General features: G+C 67.3%; 4 protein-coding genes across 4 annotated transcripts; 2 read left to right on the forward strand and 2 right to left on the reverse strand.

Annotated features, from left to right (window-relative positions):
• Positions 1-263: 263 nt before the first annotated feature.
• On the reverse strand, positions 264-4,869 carry CHLRE_12g532450v5 (uncharacterized protein). The gene is made up of 10 exons (XM_043068589.1): positions 4,571-4,869; positions 4,161-4,345; positions 3,750-3,918; positions 3,463-3,570; positions 2,993-3,211; positions 2,608-2,763; positions 2,164-2,367; positions 1,771-1,943; positions 1,367-1,514; positions 264-1,151 (listed from the first exon to the last, which is right to left on the reverse strand). The coding sequence occupies exons 1-10, from the start codon at positions 4,664-4,666 to the stop codon at positions 834-836; spliced, it is 1,776 nt and encodes a 591-aa protein (XP_042918684.1). The 5' UTR covers positions 4,667-4,869; the 3' UTR covers positions 264-833.
• A 100-nt stretch (positions 4,870-4,969) lies between these two features.
• CHLRE_12g532500v5 (uncharacterized protein) lies at positions 4,970-8,921 on the forward strand. Its single transcript, XM_001692968.2, has 13 exons — positions 4,970-5,097; positions 5,337-5,704; positions 5,884-5,956; positions 6,146-6,223; positions 6,371-6,404; positions 6,616-6,685; positions 6,873-6,958; positions 7,142-7,221; positions 7,361-7,464; positions 7,680-7,769; positions 7,931-8,016; positions 8,201-8,257; positions 8,421-8,921. The coding sequence occupies exons 1-13, from the start codon at positions 5,069-5,071 to the stop codon at positions 8,565-8,567; spliced, it is 1,302 nt and encodes a 433-aa protein (XP_001693020.1). The 5' UTR covers positions 4,970-5,068; the 3' UTR covers positions 8,568-8,921.
• Position 8,922: 1 nt separating this feature from the next.
• Positions 8,923-11,709, reverse strand: CHLRE_12g532550v5 (ribosomal protein L13a). Its single transcript, XM_001692857.2, has 5 exons — positions 11,639-11,709; positions 11,448-11,531; positions 11,065-11,222; positions 9,705-9,879; positions 8,923-9,146 (listed from the first exon to the last, which is right to left on the reverse strand). The coding sequence occupies exons 2-5, from the start codon at positions 11,502-11,504 to the stop codon at positions 9,015-9,017; spliced, it is 522 nt and encodes a 173-aa protein (XP_001692909.2). The 5' UTR covers positions 11,505-11,531; positions 11,639-11,709; the 3' UTR covers positions 8,923-9,014.
• A 100-nt stretch (positions 11,710-11,809) lies between these two features.
• CHLRE_12g532600v5 (uncharacterized protein) lies at positions 11,810-20,279 on the forward strand. The gene is made up of 6 exons (XM_043068590.1): positions 11,810-12,204; positions 12,548-12,641; positions 12,755-12,892; positions 13,070-17,670; positions 17,860-17,944; positions 18,078-20,279. The coding sequence occupies exons 1-6, from the start codon at positions 12,053-12,055 to the stop codon at positions 19,602-19,604; spliced, it is 6,597 nt and encodes a 2,198-aa protein (XP_042918685.1). The 5' UTR covers positions 11,810-12,052; the 3' UTR covers positions 19,605-20,279.
• The last annotated feature ends 8 nt before the right edge of the window (positions 20,280-20,287 follow it).

Raw genomic sequence — 20,287 nt, forward strand, 5'->3', positions numbered from 1 at the left:
GCCGGCAATGCACACTGGCGCTGGGTGCCCGGGAGGCGCCCCCCGCATGCCGGAGTATTCGCCAGGCGCAGCTGACTGCAGGTCTGTAGCTACGGGTGCCTGTCGTCGGCACTCAGCGCCGCCACCCGACGAACGGCAGCTGGTGCCGGCAGCTCGAGGCCAGGCCGGTAGCTTGGGGGCCCACTGCTGGCCTCACTGCCGCCGCCGCCTTTGAACAAGTCCACTGCCACTCAGGTCCCATTGGCCATTTTATTCTGCAAGCTGCCATTTTTAAGCGATCCAGGATTACCCCTGTCCGTGCCTGCGGAGCCCATCGGGTAACCCAGGGCTACTGGCGTGTCGCAGGGGGTATGCGGCCTCGCGGCCTCCTATCCCGCCAAACACGACGATTGTGGCCTCTAATGTCAGACGCTCTGTGTTCCGGCCAGCCTGCCTAGGTTTGGCCTATCATATCCCTGTTCGAGACCAGGCCGAGCCCGCTCAGACTCCCGGTACATCTACATCATGTTCCTTCTGCGCTTAGCCGCCATAGTCCATAGTCCCTCCGCCCCAGCGTCCACACAGCGAGAGGACTAGGAGACAGAATACGTGGCGCCTCAATTATTACCGTCATACTAGTCTCGGTGGCCCCAGGGCTCCCTGGTGGCTCCATCACATACCCCACGGCTGCAGGTTTAAGCGCTCAGTAGTACAGCAGTCGCGTGAACCCGAGGACACTCCCCGCCTTCAGCACGCGTGGTAATGCAACCTTATCAACATCCGCGGGTCCAAACCAGGCATACCATGTTGTCTGCACCCATGAAATGACCGTACACTTTAGCCGTCATCACGCACTACGACCCCGCCCCGCCTGTGCCGGCGCCGGGCCCCCCAGACGCTAGCCCCGCCTGCGCTCCTCGCCCCGCGACTTGCGCCCCCGCCCCACTCCCGCCCTCGCCGCTCCCGCCCTCTGTTTGCGCTCGGCCCTGGCCCTGCTGGCTGTGGCTCTGCACCCTGCTGAGCGCCTCCGCCACCTCCTCCTCGGCCTCGTGCAGCGCCTCCGTCTCCGCTGCCACCGCGTGCCGCTCCTCCGCCAGTTCGTGTGCCAGCACGCTCACACGCCGCTGCCGCCGCAGCTCCGCGCGCTCCTCCACGTCCACGTCCTCCAGTTTCTGCGCGCGGAAGACAAGTCAGGTACTCTGCTCAGGCCAGGCATGCAGTGCCATTGGAGTACCTATCAAGCCAGCTGACGGCGATGGCAGAAACCACGCTGCCACTTCCTCACCCCACCCGCCAAGTCGCAAGCATCCTAGGCGCGCCAGCCGCCCCGTGCCCCTCCCCCCGCCGCCCCCGCCGACCGCTCCCCGTGCGCCCCGCATCCAAGCACCTGTGTGAGGAAGGGGTCCAGCGGCTTGCCCAGCGCGTACACCACGAACCCGATCTCCCGCAGGCGGGCGTGGTCCAGCACGTTGCGGCCGTCGAAGATGAAGGCCGGCTTCATCATGGCCTTGAAGATGGCGTGGAAGTCCAGTCGCCTGCAGGGGTGTGCGGGAGAGAGGGAGGGATAACTCCAATCCCGTAAGGAATCAGTCGCGCTGAGGGAGGGAGGGAGGGAGCACAGGTATACAGGCGAGGGCGCAGCAGCCGGGGGGGGGGGGGTTGGGCAAGCTGGATTGGGCAGGCAGCCGTGCAGCCAGCAGCATCCCACACACTTGGCGTGTGCCAACCGCCCCTTGGTCGGCCCGACTGCCACCCTGGCCCCCGGGCTTCGGCGCCCACCCCCACCCCCACCTGAACTCGGGCCAGTCGGTGAGCACGCACACGCCGTGCGCGCCCCGGCACGCCTCCATGGCGCTGCGCGCCACGTCCACTGTGGCCAGCGACACGGCGGTGTGCTGGCGGCGCGGCTGCTCCAGGCTGCCCTTGGGCAGGCACATGTCCAGGTGGATCTGCTCCGGGGTCACCTGGGGGGAGGGGCGGCGGCACAGCAGCGGCCACAGGAACATCAGCAACACCAGCCGCGACATCAAGTTCGACATCAGGTGTAACAGCAGCAGCAGCCAGGATGAGATGAAGGGACGACGTGCAGAGTACGCGGCCTCGGGGCATGTGGGCTAGGCACGCCCTCCCATCCCCTGCCCCAGCGCCGCGCCTTCGCTGCGCAGCCGCCCCCCGCCCCCCCACCTTGGGGTCGTACACGGACAGCGCGGCACCGTCCAGCAGCAGGCCGCGGCACACGTCTATGGAGGCGGTGTCGCGCGTGTCGGTGGTGTGCGCCTTATAGCTGAAGCCCAGCACCGCGATGCGCTTGCCGCGGATGGTGTTGAACATGGAGGTAATCACGCGCCGCACGAAGCGCGCCTTGATCCAGTCGTTCATGTCCACCACCTGGCGGCGGGATTGCGGTTGGAGGGTGGGTCGAAGGAGGGAGCTGAGTGGCGTGCAAGTGGGCGGCTGTGACATTCCACGCCGTTTCACCGTACTCGGCCTGGTGTAGTGCGCATGCACGCATTCGACCGCTCCCGCCGCGCCGCCGCCGCATCATTCACAACCCAACAGCAACCTGCCCGCCCACCGTTTGCAACACGCACGCCCCACTCGCGGCCCCTGCCCCCCTGCCCGGCTTGCCTGCTGCCAGTACGCCGCCGCCTGCGCGAGGCCCAGGCTCTCGCAGATGTAGACCAGGTTGAGCACGTGCTTCTGCAGCGCGGGGCCGCCGAAGCCGCAGCCCGCCGACAAGAAGCGCGGCCCGATGCGGCTGTCCGTGCCGATGGCGTGGGACACCTGAGGCAGCCGGCAAAAGCATGCCCGTTCTCTGTCAGGCGCCCTACGCCGATGCCTGCCCCGGTCCGGCGCCCGCTGCTGATGCCAGAGCTTCCGGACCCGACGAGCATAAACTGCCCCAACCCCCAAACCCACCCGTGCCCCTCGACCTGTCTCCAAGCCACCCTCTACCACCTCCACCCCAGTGCGCCTCCCGCCGGGGCCCCTCCCGCCCCCACTCTGCTCGCACCTGCTGCACGTCCGCGCCCGTCTCCTCGCACAGCGCGGAGATGGCGTTGATGGAGCTGATGCGCTGCGCCAGGAAGGCGTTGGCAGCCAGCTTGGCCAGCTCGCTGGACCACAGCCCCATGCTCAACACGCGGTCCGGCGGCACCCAGCGCCGGTACAGCCGCGCCAGGGACTCCACGGCGGCGCGGCCCTCGGGCGTGTCGCGGCCGCCGATGAGGACCTGTGGGTCGCGCGCGGGAGCAGTGCAGCGGGCGTGGTGAAAGGGGGCAGGAGGCAGGGGGTCCACCGGTGAGGGGAGGGGCGAGGGGGGACGCATTTGTGGTCAGCAGGTGGCGGTCAGGGGCCCCGATGACAGGTCCGGGTTATGTAGGGAATAGGGGAGGGTTGTGCCGCCGGTCCGGGTTCCGTAGGGGAATGGGGGAGGGTTATGCCGCCGGGGCCAGGCGGATGCGCAGCAGGCCAGCCACTCACTCGATCGGGTTTGAGGCAATCCTCCACGGCGGAGCCGGCGCTCATGAACTCGGGGTTGGAGATGACCTCGAACCGCGTCTTCTCGCCGTCCTGGCACCCCGACAGCACCTGCAGGCACATCAGGAGCGACACGCACACGTGTCACTCGTGCTGCCGTGCCACCCCCCCCCCCCCCCCGCATAAAAGCACACGCCTGGCGGCCTGGGCCCGCCCGCCATGCTGGCCTTGGGCCATCCTTCCTCACGTGCTCCACCTAATCCACCGCTGTGCCATCCAGGGCCACCCACCCGCGACATGGCCTGCGCCGTCTTCACGGGCACTGGCGACTTCTCCGCGATAATCTTTGGCCCGCAGCCCTGGCAGCTGGCCGCGATGAGGCGCGCCGCCGCCTCCCAGAACCCAAACGTAGCGGCCTTGCCCGCACCCACGCCCTGCAGCTTGGTGGGCGTGTTCACGCTGTGGAGGGGTGAGGCAGCGTGTGGGGAAAGTCGGGTGGGTGAGTATAAGCACTCTTGGGACACAAGTGTTGCGTAGACTCCGCATCACACAGCACGGAGGCGATGTACCCCCCGGAGCGCGACTGCCCCGCTACGAGGCTGTTGCATAGCGTCAGCCCGCTCGGCTGGAGCGTGCGCTCCACCATACCTCACCAACATCTCGCACCACCAGCCCGCCCCCCCCCTTCACCCTGGACGCACCACACGAATATGAGGTCCGCCTCCGCCAGGTGCTTCTTAGCGTCCGTGGAGTAGAACAGGTTCACGCCGCGGCACGCCTTCACTAAATCCGTCAGCCCCGGCTCGTAGATAGGCAGCTGGTCGCTGTTCCAGGCCTGCACTCGCGCATCGCTGATGTCCAGCACCGTGACCGTCACGTCTGGGCACTGTGGGCGGCGAAGAGGGCAAAGCAACAGCAGCGGGCGGGAGTTTGGGCACGGTTGGAAGGGGGGTGGGCGTGTATGTCGGTCCTGGCTCGTATGGCCCCGTGGCTCCCCCATGTTCCACTGTCCACAGCGCAGCAGAACGCGGCCCACAAGAGAGAACGAGGCGTGCTCTCTGCAAATAACTGATCGTAAACGTCCTCAGAAAAGTCTTGTCACAGCGCGCACCTTGTAGGCCAGGATGGCCATGGCAGGGCCGCCCACATAGCCCGCTCCTATACACGCTACGCGCTTGATGTTGATAGCGCATCCCTCCTGCTGCATGGTGACAGCGTCGGTTTGTCCGCTCTCCCTTGCTAAGGTCACAAGTTTTACACGAGCTAACAAATAGCAGTCATCATCATGGCTACCGAGCTGCAGGGCAGGGAAAGTCGCGCTGCTGCTGCAGCAAGTTGGGGCCAAGTGCAGGCTACTTTCCTTGCCTAATTATTGTTTTTGTTGACCGTAACGTAGAGTCGCTGCTTTGCAACTGCAACAAACGAGCTCTACACTGTACTGGCGAGCAATTGGCGCCGGTTGATGATGCATGAGCCTAATGACTTCTGGCGTTCCAGAGGGGACAATAGTCATCAGCAGTAACGCTAACCAAATAGGGGGTTGTGCAACCTCGCTCGCGGTCAGCCTACTCGCAAAGCAGTTTTACTCGGGACCGGACGAAGGCTAACAATGCGCGCAGCAGCACTTGCGCCAGTCAGGTACGTTAGACGTGAGCTGGAGCTGTGCGGAGGTTGTTTCCTCAAAGGCTCGGGTGGCACGAAACCCGGCACTCAGCGCAACACCGGTTGACACGGCCCTCCCGAGCCCCAGTGGTCTGGCCTTGCGCATGGGCTTGTAGAGAGGTATTAGATAGACAGACGGGATGACATACAGCTGGACTGCATTGCCATCAAGTCTCAGACCTGGTCCGGTCCTCCACCCGAATTTCTCTAAACAGGTCGACTGCTGGCTGCGTGCCGACGCGTCGAAGCCTCAGGCAAACATGCACGGCGGTGCTGCCAGCCGCCGTCCGCGCCTATGCACGGCCAGCAGCCAGCCCCTCTGGGCCGTGCAGCGGGGGCCTTGCCCTGCCCCCACCCACGCACGTGCTGCTGGACCCTTCCTGCTCCCGCCCAGCAGCCCCTACTGCCTCGGCCAGGTCGGCAGGCAGAGGACGTGGAGCCGTGGCTTGTAACGCCTCGTCCGCAGGCGCTGCGTCGCCATCGCCTTCCAACAGCGGCGGCGGCAGCGGTGCAGTGGAGCTGACAGCGATTGAGAAGAGCCTCGCGGCCTTCTGCTCCAAATTCACGCGCTTGTTCCCTGTGTGTGAGTCCCTTGCTCCCTATGGACAGCGAGGGAATGCCAAATCCTTGGGCCGTGATGCCCTTGTATGGTATTGCGCCGCACCAGGTTTTGCGTTGGTGTGTGTGAGTATGCTTCACTTCGGAGCAGCGTGTAACGTGCTGGCGCCTACTCCCGCACATGATGAATTGCGTGCGGTGCAGGGGTCATCCTGGCCGCCGTGTCAGGATTTTACATGCCCTCGCTCTACACCTGGTTCGACAACACATGCATCACGTAAGTTGAGGGTGAAAGGTTGAGGCGAGGCGCACGTGTCATCGCCGCGCGTCGGCCGTTGCGCACGCGAGAGGCAGCTGGGCGCTTCTCCTCATGAGGGGCCGTGTAGAGAGACTCGTCATGTTGTGCACTATTACTGCATGCCCGTGACCTGACTCTTGATGTGGCCCAACTGCTCCATTGCCGCAGCTACGGGCTCATGTTCGTCATGGCCGGCATGGGCCTTACCCTCACATTTGGCGAAATCGCCTCCGTCTTCACCAAGCAGTGAGTGACTGGGTAGCGTGGCGGCCAGCTACTCATGAGTGGGGGGCATGTGCGGCCACCGCACATGCCGGTAGCAACTCTGTGCTACGCCTTTCCTTACCAGCGCTGATGTGGCCGTGCCTCTTCCCTGTGCGTCCATCGTCGCAGGCCACAGCTGCTGCTGCTCGGTATGGTGCTGCAGGCAAGTCCGCGGGGCACTCTCACCACGGGGGGGGGGGGAAGGGATGACCGCCTAGGCGGCGCGATGGTGCGGCGAATGATACGCCCTCGCGCAACATGGTCCGTCGTATGTGCTCTCGGCGCGTTCGCAAGCAATGGTGTAGCGGCACGACGTGGCGGTAAGAGTGCCTAAAGGCAGTGCCCTGCGCTGCCGCTCTTAACTCCGCCCACAGTACACCATCCTGCCGGCGTTCGGTTACGTCATCTCGCGCTTCCTCATGGCCCAGCCGGGCCTGGCGCCAGGTGCGTACTACAAGAGCTGCGACCGCCTCTTGGGGACTGAGTCGTGGAGGGGACGAAACAAGTGCCTAGGCCTGCTAGGAACCCGGGGAAGCCAGGGAGCCTTTGAATTAGATGTGGACCGGTGCCTTGCGGCGGGGGTTCTGAAATGGCGACGTTTGTGCCGTTTGGACCGTCGATCCTGCCTCAGGCCTGGCTGTGGGTGTGGCGCTCGTGAGCTGCATGCCCGGAGGCACCGCCTCCAACATCGTGGCGTACATCGCAAAAGGCGATATGGTGGGTGAGGCTGCCGTTATAACGGTGCTGCCGCAGCTGCAGCGGCCGCGGTTGCCGCGGCATTGCGATGTTGTCAGACCTGCCAACTGCACAGCTCAGGCTGGCCTAGCTAGCATGGCATGGAGCCTTGCTATCAACAGCCGCATGGCCCCACTCACTCCTGCCCCTCCCTGCCTCCTGCAGCCGCTCTCCATCATGATGACCACCGCTTCCACCCTCATGGCAATCGCCACCACACCCATCCTCACCTCGCTGCTGGTCGGGTGAGCCAATGGTGTCCGCCAGCCCCATGCCGCGACCACGCAAGCTCCACGGGTGGGGCATAATACCGCATGCTTTGAAATAACATCTATCATAAAAGCAAGTCAATACGCACCCTACCCGCCGTTCGATCCCACGCAGCACGCTGGTGCCCGTGGACCCCCGCGCCATGTTCCTGTCTGTGCTGCAGCTGGTGCTGGCGCCGGTGCTGGCCGGCACCGCACTCAACCAGTTCTTTCCGGCCGGTAAGTTTGCACGCCACACGTGTGCCCCTCGTGTGCACCGCCAGCTTCTTGCGGGCTCGAGTGCCCGGGTGCTGTGCGCATTTGTAAAAGCGTAACGTGGGACGGTGGTGTGGGCCTACCGGTAATTTAAAGACCCGCTGGCATGGTGTATAGACGTATAGTTATCTGCTGTTGAATGACAAACCTAATTGTCGTAATTTTATGTCACGCCGCAGCTGTGGCGCGCGTCAAGTTGTACACGCCCTTCATGGCCACCGTGGTGGTATTCCTGATTGTGGGGTCGATGATCGGCACCAACGTCGCGGGTGAGCGAGCCGTCAGCGTTGTGCCAACGCGTAGTACGTTGCATTGGCGTGCTGTGGCACAGCTAGAAATTGCGGGTTAGGTACGATGGCGTCGCTGCGAGCTTGTCGGTGACCGTAACATGCAATGGACATGCAAATGTCCTGCTGCCGCGCTATCGCAGTGGTGGCCTCCTCGGGCGCCATCATCGTGGCCTCCGTGTTCGCGCTGCACTCCACCGGCTTCTTCCTGGGGTACTCCCTATCCAAGGTGAGCGAACGAGGAAGACGCAGGCAGACGTGTTCGAGCAGGTTCGAGCGCGGGTGACCCTGGCTACCGGGTGCTCGGACAGGACCTCTCGCCGTGTGCGGGTCTGGTGACAGCTGCCTTGACTGCTTGACAGCTGCCGCCGAGCCAGCCGATTACGGAGAGTTTTCCGCGTTTGCGCCTGCAGGCTATGGGCCTGTCCGACAAGATTGCACGCACCAACAGCATCGAGGTTGGCATGCAGGTACGGCACCATGTGAACCGTACTGCCTGGGGCCGCCGCCCGCCCTCGGCAGGGCGCGCGTCCCAATGTTCAAGCAGCGCTCAGTGCGGCAAAGCGGGAGGCGGTCATTGCGTCGCAGCGCTCATGTTCTCGATGTGTCTGCCCTCGGCCCTCCCCTCCACAGTCATCCGCGCTGGCTGCGGTGCTGGCCAAGGTGCACTTCGCTGACCCGGTGGTGGTGGCGCCCTGCGTGCTGTCCGCCTGCACACACGCCACCATCGGCTCACTGCTGGCGGGCTACTGGGCGGCCACGCTCAAGGACGAGGAGTAGAGGGCTAGACTGCTGAGCCAGAGGCTCTTGTGGTTTGTGACGGGCTGAGGTCTGTTGAGTCAGGAGGGCTGAACTGCTGAAGCCTTGTAACTATCATATTAGGGAACGGCTGCGGGTCAGCTGACGCGCTGTAGTGGATTTGTGGATTAGCCACGTGGCTGGGGCTCACTTGCCGCCATGCACGAAGACATGCAAGCGCCTGTGTACGCGAGCTGCACTCTGTACCATACCGACCGACACGCATGCTGTTAATCTGATACTCCGAGTAACATGGCCAGGGGCACCGCTGAACATGGCGGCATCGCTTTCCCTGTTGAGTCGTCCATACCAGTTGACCGGGGCCGGGGTATACCGCACGTTTAAACCATTACACGTCCATCGACACTGCTCTCTCCTTCCCTGCCGCGTGGCGCGCGGGCTGGCTCCACAGCACCAAACACCTCCAAATTACGCCTTGACCTGGGCAGCGGCCTTGGAGCGCAGGGCCACCAGCTTCTTCTTGGCCACGTAGAAGGCCTTGGCCTTGGCCTTGCGCTTCTCCTCCAGCTCGGCAACGGCGGCCTGGTGCTTCCAGCCCACCTATGGATGAAGAGGGAGGCACAGGGTTAGCGGCGCGCCGGCGGGGAAAAGCGTCCGTTATGGTGTGATCGTCCGTGGTGGCGTAGGGACGGCTGGCGGCTGCGCGCTCAGGTGCTGGACTGCATAGCTGTCCACGCCAAGTGCGTCCGAGGCGACTTGCTCCGCCGAGCTCCAGTCCGTTAGCTGCCGGCACGGCGTGGCGTTCGCCCCGTCCTCCCTCCGCCACAGCCGCTGCATGCCTGGGGCTTTCTGACCCGACTGTCTCCACAGCGCCCCTGTGCTGCCGCCGCCTGCCGCCGCCCGCGTTTAACTTAAGCAGCAATCGCCAGTAGCTCCATTGCGCCTCGCCGCTTCGCCGAGTGTTAATCACCAGCTGTCGGCTGGTCCATCCGAGGAGCGTCTCAACGCCGACGCATCAGACACCGCGACGCTCCCCCAAGCCGCAGGTGTGCATTCCCTCCTTCCGCACCATTCGCAGCCGCTGGTCTCCCCTTCGCCTGCGGTCACTGCCCACCCTCCCGGCACCCGCCGCCCTTGTCTTCCAGCAGGCCGACTCACCGAGGCGGACAGGTCGCCCAGCTTGCAGTTCCGGTGGCCGTGCTGCAGGCGCAGGACCTTCAGGGCGTCGGGCACCACCAGGCGCTTCACCTTGTCGTAAGGGTGGGGGATACCCTCGAACGCCTTGAGGCGCTCCAGGGCAGCGGCACCGCGAGCGGTCTTGTGGGGGATCATGCTGCAGGCAGGGCCGCGGGAAGGAGGCAGCGGCAGGAGAGGGAGCAGACACACATGAGGACAGCGCACGCAAAAGTGCATGTAACATGCATGGGCCGACCGTAACCCCAAGACGCAGCCGAACGGGCTCACGCGGGGACCGGCAGCTGAGAGCGCTGGTGGTTCTTGCCGGCGGCTGCCCAGCTGCTGAGCTGCGCTTGAACTGATCCGTGCTGCCCTGCGCTGCAACCATGGCGCAGTGCCGAGCCCGAAAGGTGTGTCTGAGCCTCCTGGCGAGGTGCCGCCACAGACACTGGCAAACTGATGCGCTTGGCAAGCAGCCGGGTCCCTGGCTATGCGGCGACGATGCTTCCGCAGCTCTTTGCTCTGGTCCTCTCATACGCCCGCCCGAATCCCCGCGCCTGACGATGACAGCGCTGCAGCAGAGGGTCCAACGCTCAGCTTCGCGCGCCCATTGACAGAGCAATCAGCGGTTGCTGGTGCGCCTGGCTGCCATTCCCATCGCGACTACCAGCATCACGGTTAGCGGACTGGCGCCGCCGGACCCTACACCAGGCGCCTGGAAGCAGCGGCAGCCGGCTCAGCAACTGCGGACTGCTGCAGCTTGCCCTGGTGCGCTGGGCCTCCACCAGTTCCGCAGCCATAATGCCGCAGCTGAACCTCCATTTGCTCCGCGCGGGAGCCCATCCGCAGGCACTCCGGCGCTGCAGCACTGACTGCGCATGAGCGGTGGGCGCAACTGCCACACGTACGGCATCTCATGAACATCTGCTGGAGCCTGGTGCCAGCAGCCATAGACCGCCCTTTCGCCAGGGCTGCCACACGGAAGCCAGGCAACGCCTCCGCCATTGTCCCGCTGGCAACGCCGCCGATATGGCCCCACCCCTGGACCTCTGCAGCTGTTCACCGGCAGGCTGGCAGGCGCCGGCTGGCTCCGCCACTGACCAGTAGCTGCCTGGCATGCTACTTATCGCTGCTGCTGCGCCTGGCGCCTGCGAGCTTGCTGCTCGCCTGCAAGTCGTCCGCCTACCCCCGCCGGAGCGGGGCAGGTGTTATCGGGCGTGTCGGCCCCGTCCGCTCGCCCCACCGCGTCAAGTTCAGTATTCGCGAGATATCAGCTTGCTGCCCTTCCAAACCAAGCTTCTAGGCCCCCCGCGACGACGACGCAAGCCGACATGCTACTCACCCGCGCACAGTCCGCCAGAAGATGCGCGAGGGGGCGCGGAAGTGGAAGGGGCCGCGGGTGGGGTTGGTGTTCATGCGCTTGCGCAGGAAGCGGTCATACTTCATCTTCTGGCGCACCAGGCCGCCCGAGATGGTAATCTCCTCGGCGCGGACGACCACCTGCAAAATGCACCGAGCCCGTTACACTCATGACAAACCTCCAAGTCACACGGACGTAGGCCAGAAGCAGTCGCAGGCTCGCGCGGTTGCCGCCGCGCCCCTGTCGCCGGCGGCTATGCGGGCGACCCAAGCCCCCAAAAAATAGACGAGCCCCGCAGCCGCCACGGTGTCGTCCCAACGATCCCATCTGTCCTAAACGGCGTCCTTGCGCCGCACACTGCTTACAATCTGCTGCCCGGCAAGAATCTGCTTGGCCACCACAGAGGCCAGGCGGCCCAGCATGTGGGCGCGCCCGTCGATGACCACAGTCTGCGCGCAAAAATACAGAGTGGCAGGCAGCCGTCAGGGGCGGTGTTCACGAGCAAAGGCTAGGTGCGGCGCAAAGGACAGTTGCGAATTGGTGGGGATAAACTGACCTTAGGCATCTTCTTTGGCAAACGCTAAAAGAGAGGGAGGAGACGGTGCTCGCCCGCTCTGAAGACTGGCCCCGGTCGCGATGGGCACGGCGAATGGCAAGTCGCTCAAACCCTTGCTTCTGCCCTGCATACCCTATGTACCTGGTTATGTATGCTATCGCCTATCCTTAACATTTTGCTGGTGTGAGCTTCGGACTGGTCCCCTAAACTTGAACCCCAAAAGCGCAGTGCTTGAATCCTCTGCGACCTGGTGCCACCTGACATAATTCATGCTCAAACAGAGCTTGCGAACTCGCTGCCCTAACTTAGGGGGCCTCTAGCTGTCGTGGAACTGTGGAGAACTCGAGGGCATCTCTCTGAGCTGACGGGGCGACCTAGGCAACTGGGTCTGCCGTTTGCTCGTATGTGGGCGCGATGCCGTTGGCGTTCCGTAGCAACAGTCGGCCTCGCGGAAATGGTGTGGCAACACCCCTGACCCTGCCCGCGACCAGTGGCGGAGCGGGTCCGCCAACCTCGTCGTCTCTCACGGCTTTCGCGTATGCTGTGCACAAGGCTGCACGGTTAAGGTAAGCACTCGGTTTCAGAATCTGCAACCGGGTTGTGAGAAGACCTGTGGGGTTTCGGGCCTTCAGGGTTGGGCTCCAGTAGACCGGAAGACACGACGTGCTGGACAACCCTACCAGGTCAGCACGCACGCGACGGGATTCCGCGCGCGATGACCGTACGCTATCGTTGCGACAAGAGCTGCAGGGACCCCTGCTTCACACCTGACCTTATGCCATCTCCACAATCCGCTTGCCACACTCTCTCCCTTGTCTCCGACTTCCGACACCGCTTGAACCTCGCCGCCTTCATGTCGCTCACGCCAGCTCGCCCCGCGCCGGCCTCGCTGCCCCCTGCTCCCGCCAGGTCGCCAGTGGGGCCCTCCCAGTGGAAGTCGCTGGTGCTGGATGAGCTGCTGGCGGTCGAGTTCGATGAGTTCCTGGCGCACGTGGCCGACAAGGTTTGTTGCGAGTCACCTGTTTTGCCTGTGGCCGCCTCTACCGCCCCACACCAATTGAGAGCAGCCAGTATTGACTAGCGGTGACGGTGTCACGCATGTGCACGCCCCACCAGGGCCTGGAGCCGGAGATTCGCGCCGAGGTGTGGCCGCTGCTGTTGGGCGTGTATTCGCCGGAGCACAGCGCGGAGCAGCGCGCCGCCGCCTACAGCGAGCTGCGGCGCCGCTACGAGGGGCTCATGCAGCGCTGCAGGGTGAGAGGCGCGTGGTAGGGGTCTCGGTGCGGGACTGGGCGGGGCCGCGCTACAGTGTGGTGTTCAGCCAGTGCTGGTGGCGAGCCGTGAGGTCCTGTAAGGCCGTGTGGGGCAGCTTATGTGCCGGGGTTCGCTGGCGACTGTTGACAGTTGCGACTGTTGTGATCTCCCATGCAGGAGCTGGAAACGGCGTTTGTTGAGTCCACGACCGCTGTCCGTCGCAGCGTGCGGCCGCACGGCATCAGTGGAGGTGGCGCGCCGCCGTTACCGCCGGCCGCCACTGCTGCTGCTGTCTCCTCTGCTGCTGTGGACGCTGCGGCAGAGGAGGCTTCGGTTGTCATCCCCGCCCCCACGCCGGTCGCAGCTGAGTCAGCTGACGGATTGGCGGCTGCAGGAGCGGCGGATGAGCCGCTACCCGGCAGCTCACTGGGCGATAGCACCAGCAACAGTGAAGGTGTCGCCACATTGCATGCGACGGAGGAGCAAGAGGATAGCGATGGTCGCAGCGTGCCCGCCTCCTCCTTACCCTCGGCCGCCGTGCTGCCGCGGGCGGAAACCGCTGTGCCGGCCGGCGCCGGCGGGGGCGATGACACTGCGGCCGCGACGGGCACTGGCGCAGGCGCGGACGCCGCCCTGGACGCCGGCAGCAGCCCACGGGGCGGTCTGCTGCCCGTGGGCCACCTCAGCCGCCATGACATGCCGCCCGAGCTGCGGCCGTACTGGGAGTCGCAGCAGTGGATTGCAATGGACGCCATCCGCACCGACTTTAAGAAGAACGCCCTGCCGGGCGCTACCGCCGCCGCCACCGCCGCCTCACAGGGCGCCTCGGCCTTCGCCACCGCCACCAGCGGCGGCCTCAGCCTGAGCCTGTCGGGACTGGGCATCACGGGTCTGGGCGGTGGCGGCAGCAACGGCGGCCTCGCAGCGGGAGGCGGTGGCGGCGGCGCGCCAGCGGTGCGGGAGGCGGTCATGTCCGCGCCAGCGTCCGTGTTGGGGTCGCCGGTTGGGCCGCCGGCGCAGGCGGATGTCGGCGGGGGCGCTGCGGAGGGGCCGCCGCCGGCCGAGGCGGGCCTTCCGGGGGACACAGCGAGCGGGCCGTCAACGTCGCTGGTGTCGACGTCGTCTGCGGGCGGCGGCCGCATTGCCAGCTGGCTGGCCTCGGCGCGGGAGCGGATGGAGAGCAGCTCGCTGTACCAGGCGGCGGCGCGGCGCGGCCGCCAGTCGCTGCCAGCCGTGAGTGATGAGGACGTGGCGTTGGCGGTGGCGGCAGGCCAGCCGGCGGTGGCGGCGGCCGCGACGGCCGCCGCGGCTGGCGATGCCAGCGCTGGCATGAGTGGGAGCGCTGCAGATACGCTCGGGCCTTCGTCCGACATCGCTTCCACAGCGGGCGCGGTTGCAAGCGATGCACCTGAGACGCAGGCTGCGCAGCTGGCAGCGGTGGTGGCGGCGGCCGGGAGCAGTGCCGAGGAGCAACAGCAGCTGGACTCGGAAGTGTCACTAGGCCGTGGGCTTGAAGCGGCAGCCGCACCTGGGCCACAGGACGCCGAGCCCGCCGGCTCGCCGGCATCTGACACGGCCCCGGTTGCGCGAGTCTCTGACCAGACCCAGTCCGCACCGGCTGCCACCGCCACCGCCGCCGGCGCAAGCACTGGTGCCGCCGCCAGCACCAGCGGCTCCACAGGTTGGCTGGCCAGCGCCAAGGAGCGCATCCAGGCCGCTCGCCGCAGCCTGCAGACCACCAGCCGCGACCAAGTGCAGGGGCAGCAGGCCGCCGCCAAAACCACAGACGAGCCGGCGGCGGCCGCCGCCGCGTCACAGCAGCCGCAGCAGCCAGACCAGGTGCAGCAGCATGACCAGCACCGGCAGGAGCAGGGGCAGGGGCCGGAGCAGGGGCAGGGGCAGGAGCGGGCGGGTGGGTTGGAGCGCAGCAGCACCGAGATGCTGGAAGCCGCACTCCATTCCGGGTCAGGAGGACCAGGAGCGGATGAGGATGGTGCAAGCGCCCCGACAGGAAGTGGGACGGCTGACGCCGCTGTCACTGCCGCGTCCGCGGCGGCTGCGGCCACTGCGGCCTCTGCCACAGAGATGACGGCTCGCGCGACAGGTGCTAGCACGGCGGGCGCGGGTGCTGCGGCGTTGATGCCAACGTCGGCCAGTAGCGATGACGCCGGCACTACATCAGTGGGCTGGCTGGCTAGCGCCAAGGAGCGCATCCAGGCGGCCCGCCGCAGCCTGCAGACCAGCAAGGAGAACCCAGTGCAGCCCAAGCCGCCGCCGGTACTGGCGCCCTCGCAACAGCCGACGCCGCTGCAAGCGGCAGGGGGGCCGCAACCACAGCCACATCAAGGGACGTCTACTGGCGGTGACGTGACCACCGGCTGCAGCGGCGCCGCCTCTGCGGCATCCTTACCTCACCCGGCAGCAGCAGCAGCAGCCACTGGCGACGGGGCAACTCCAGAGCCATTGACAGCTGAGGTGCCATCGGCTGCCACCGCAGTTGGAGCAGCTGATGCCGGCGCGCAGCAGCAGCAGCCGTCAGACGTTGCCTTACAACATCCCTGGACCGGGGCTGCTGCGGCAGCGGCGGCGGCAGCAGCAGTACCAGCCGCCTCTGCTGCGACCGCGCCGGCGACGGCACTGTCAGCAACTGGGGGCTCAGGCGAACCCACACCGCCCGTAACAGGCGATTCCCCGCCTCTGCAGTGCACCTCGGTGTCGCCCACCACGCCTGGAGGCAGCAACGTCGCCGGCTCGCACCTCTTCTCCTTCAGCAGCGTCTCCAGCATCGCCGACGCCTACGCGGACGCTGCCGCAGCCGCCAGCGCCCGCGCAGCGGCTGCCTCCGCCTCCGCCTCTGCCGCGAGCTACGGCTCCGTGCCACCGGTGCTTGATGCCACGCAGCCGCACACCCACTCGCACTCCCGCCTGCAAGTGTCGCTGCCGCTGGGGTCCGCCGACTCCACGCCGCTGCCCTCCACGGCTTCGGCCGCGGCCGCGGCCGCGGCCTCCACTCAGAATCCCTGCATTGACGCGGGCCCGTCTTCGGCATCAGCGCGCGCCGCGGCCGCAGCTCCTGCCATGCTGACAAGCACCACCGGCAAGCCGCACGCCCGCAGCCGCTTCGCCGCGGACGCCCTCGCAGCGGCCAGCGCCGCCGGCGCTACCCCGGGTGGCGGCGGCTGCTGCGGCGGCGGCGGCCTTGTCGGCGGCAGCGAGGGCTCACCGGCTCTGTCGCTACCGCCGCTGGCGCAGTCGGACTCGCCGCTGCTGCCCGCCAGCACCGCCACCACGCCCGCCGACGTCGGGGCCATGCCGGGCACCTCGTCCACCACCCCAGGCGACCTGACGGCTGAGCACCCCAGTGACCTGGACCTGGGAGCCGAGCCCGACGCCGGCCGCCGCAGCGGAAGCGCTGGCGGCGCGGCGCCGGAGGCGCCAGACGGCGGCGGCTCCGCCGCCGCAGATCTTGCGGGGGCAGCAACGACGACAGTGGATGCGCCTGAAGGAGGAGCAACTCCTGCCGCTGGATCGTCGTCTGCTAGCATCGCCATTGCTGCTGCGTCGTCTGCAGCGCCCGCAATCCGGCGCTCCGCCAGCGGCCTGCCCAGCTGGTTCAGCCGCCCAGGGGATGCCAACTCTTCGGCGACAGCAGCAGCGGCAACGGCGCTGCCTGCTGCCGCTGCCGCCGCGGCTCCAGCGCCCGGCACGTCCGCGCCAGAGTCCAGCTCTGGCAGCGGCCTCGGCTGGCTGCGCCGCTTCGCAAACAGCACCTCGTCCGGAGCGCCTGCGGCCAGCACGTCGGCGGCGGCCGCCCTGCCGCCGCTGCCGCCAACCAGCTCCGCAACAACGGCACCAGCGGGGCCGGCCCTGGCGGCCGCGGTGGCCGCGACGCCGGGCGCGCAGCTGCCAGCGGCCGTGGTAGAGGCCAGCGGCGGAAGCGGGAGCAGCAGCGGACTGTCGTGGCTGCGGCGGCTTGCCGCTGAGTCGGGGCTAGGATCATCCGCGGCGCATGCGGAGGTGGGCACGCCCACAGGCGCCGCGACGCCCACTGCAGAGGCCGCGGCGGCGGCTGCCACCTCAGCTTCGGGACTGGGCACCGGCAGCAGCGGGCTGCACTGGCTGCGGCGCTTCGCGGAGCCCTCGCCAGCGCCACCGCCTTCACTGCCGCCGGTTGCGGCTGCGCCGGCTGACGGCGCCACCCCGGCAGCTGCGCCGCCGCCGGCATCATCAGGCCCTGTGTCGGGCGGCCTGACGTCGAGCCTGAACCCATCCAACTGGCTGCGCCGCTCAGCTGATTCGGCGCCACAGCTTGTGCCACCGCCGCCGCCACCTGAAGCCGGCGGCGTCGAAGCCGCTGCTGCTGCAGCTGCCACGCCGGGAGGCGCCGGTAGCGTCACACCGATAGCCGCCGCTGCTGCCGCCGCCGCCGACGCCGCCGCAGCAGCTCCCAAGACCTCGCTGTGGCTCCGCCGCATGGCCACCGAGTCCGCCGCCACGTCCGTCTCCGCCTTCGCCGCAGCCGCCGCCACGCCCGCGCCCGCCTCGCCCACCGGCCCCATCACCAGCGTTACCGCCGCCGCGGCCACCCACGCCGCCGCCGCTGTCGGCAGTAGCAGCGCCGGCGGCTACAGCCACAGCCAGTGGCTGAGCTGTGTGGCTCGCTACCACCTGGACCACTCGGCCCACTTCACGGCGGGGCAGCGGCGGCAGGTGGAGCGGCTGGTGGCGCTGCTGTCGGCCTACGCCGCACACGACCCCGCGCTGGGCTACTGCCAGGGGTAAGCACCGGCCGCCGGCGTTGTAGGGAGGGAGCGAGCCGCAGGCCTTGGGTGGCAGCTTGTTTCCTTACAGCGCCTTCACGCCGCGCCTGCTTGAGCACACTGACGTTAGCCGTATCCTCCCCATTTCGGCACTAACACTTGTCTCGCTGCATAACCCCTTTTCGACCTCGCTCGCGCGCCCCGCAGCATGTCCGACCTGGCGCTGCCGTTCCTGCTGCTGCTGGACGATGACGCGCTGGCCTTTGCCTGCTTCGCCGCGCTCATGGTCAAGGTGCGGGCCATGTCTCAACCGGCGACCACCCCTTGCACCTGGAAACAGCACTCGCTGCGCTCTTGGGGCCGTGCCTTAGTCCACACAGCCCCTTCACCTCTGCCCCCTGCCCCGCCCCCTGCCGCGCCCGCAGGTCCGCGCCAACCTGCTGCCGCGCCACTGCGACGGCGTGTTCGAGCGACTGGCCGCGCTGGGGCGCCTTCTCGCCGCGCTGGACCCGCCGCTGGAGGCGCACCTGCGGCGCCTGCACGCCGCGCCCGACTGCCACTTCGCGCACCGGCTGGTGGCGGTGGCGCTGCGGCGCGAGCTGCCCGCCGAGCTGGCGGTGCGGCTGTGGGAGCAGCTGTGGGCCGACGACCTGCTGGAGGAGCGCCTGGCGGAGGAGGCGGAGGAGGAGGAGCGGGAGCGGGAGGCGGAGGAGGAAGAGGCGGCGAGGGAGCGCGCGGCGCGGGTGGAGGGCGAGGAGGGCCCGGCGGCGGCGGTGGCTCTGGCGGCGGCCGCCGCGGAGGAGGAGGCGCTGGTGGCCGCTGCGGCGAAGGCGACGCCGGCGGCCGCCAGTGGTGGGGTTGATGGCGCTGAGCAGCCGCAGCCAGCGGCCGTTTTGCCTGAGCCGGCTGCGGTGGCAGCGGCTGAGCCGGAGGCAGCGGCGGGCTCTGTGCCGGCTGCAAGCGGCGGCGCCTCGGGCATCTGTGGCATTGTGTCGGCTGCAGAACGGGCTGAGGGCCTTGCCTCCGCGGCCTCGGACATTGCCACCGAAGCTGCGGGTGGGGTTGGGGCTGATGTCAAGGCACCGCCTGAGGGCACGGCAACCTCCCCCGTCCCGCAGGCGCCAGTAGCGGAGGAGGCTGCAGCAACAACAGCAGCAGCAGCAGCTGCAGCAGTTGCTGAGGATAGCACGGCCCCCGAGGAAGCCGCCAGCAGTGCCGCCTCTTCCCCAGACGCCGGCGAGGTTGTCGCCGCAGTTGCTGTGGACAGCAGCAGCACGAGCCTTCCGAACAGCAGCGGATGCGGCGCAGCCGCTGCTGACACCGCTACAGGGGATTCTAACACGTCTCCACTTAACGCGGCCTACACCACCACAGCACCCTTAACAACCACCACCGCAACCTCAACCACCACCACCGCAACCTCAACCACGCCAACCACGGCCATCACACCCACCGAGCCGCCGCCGCCGCCCGCCTTCAGCCGCGAGCTGTTCCAGTACGTGGTGGCGGCGGTGGTGCTGTCGCACCGCCGCCGCCTGCTGGACTGCGCCGAGCTGGACGACGTGCTGCGGCTGTTCCAGCAGCTGCCGCACATGAGCCGGGCCGACGTGGCGGCGGCGCTGCAGCGGGCGCGCGAGTACCGCGAGCGCGTGGCGCCGCGAGCGGCCGTGTACGCCGCGCAGCGGCGGGCGGCCAAGGCGGCGGCCGGGGCGGCGGAGAAGCGGGCTGCGGGGGAGAGGGAGGGGGAGGTGAAACTGGCGGCGGTGGCAGCAGCGGCCGCAGTGGCGGGCGCCGCGGCGACGGCGGCGGCAGCAGCGGCGGCGGCGGGGCTGCAGGAACTGGAGGCGGCGGCGGCCGAGGCGGGCGCGGGGCTGGTGGCGGGCGCGGCGGATCTGGCCGCCGCCGCGGCGGTTTCCGGGGTGCCGCCCGGCGCCCCCGTTGCAAAGCTCTAGATGCTCCGCGGCGTAAACGGCTGTGATATGCTGTGGTGCTATGTTGTAGTATCTGCATGGGTACGAGGACTGGGCCGGCATCGACACGAGGATGGGGCCGCGTAGCGGGGAAACGATGCATGCAAATAAGAAGCCCCGGGGGAACGATATCTCAGCAAAGAATTCTGACCCATGGAAATCAGAGGGCTGCGTAGCGAGCGTATCTGTATGGCAGCATCTGGCGAAGAGGCGGGTGTGCAGGATTAGGCACTAGGCAGGTGTGCGCATTAGGCAGGAGGGCCAAGGCTCTGGGGGACGGCTGGTGCTGTGCGTGTTGTGACCGTGTGGGGTGCTGTAGGCAGGCTTGAGACGCAACGTGGGTCCGTCAGGGTGCAGCGGCCGATGCACGATTGCGATCAGTGGTTGTGGCGTGTGTCCGGGCTCTGGCCCGCCCTCCTGACGCGCGATTTGGATTGCATGCGGATGGCAGGTGGGTCACGTGGATTTGAGTGCATCTGTGTGAAGGGTAAGTCTGTTTCAGCGTAGGCGCCATCTGCGCAGCGTGCGTGAACACGTCAGCGAGTACTGAGCATTGTGGAAGCGACTCCCCCGGGCGGCCAGAAGCGTGGGGGTGCTATGCATGCTGCTTATTGCGCACTGTGGCACGGGGATTGCTGCATGTAACGCAAGATGTGGCAACTGAC

The sequence above is a fragment of the Chlamydomonas reinhardtii genome, chromosome 12, assembly GCF_000002595.2.
Source record: "Chlamydomonas reinhardtii strain CC-503 cw92 mt+ chromosome 12, whole genome shotgun sequence".
Classification (NCBI taxonomy): Eukaryota; Viridiplantae; Chlorophyta; class Chlorophyceae; order Chlamydomonadales; family Chlamydomonadaceae; genus Chlamydomonas; species Chlamydomonas reinhardtii.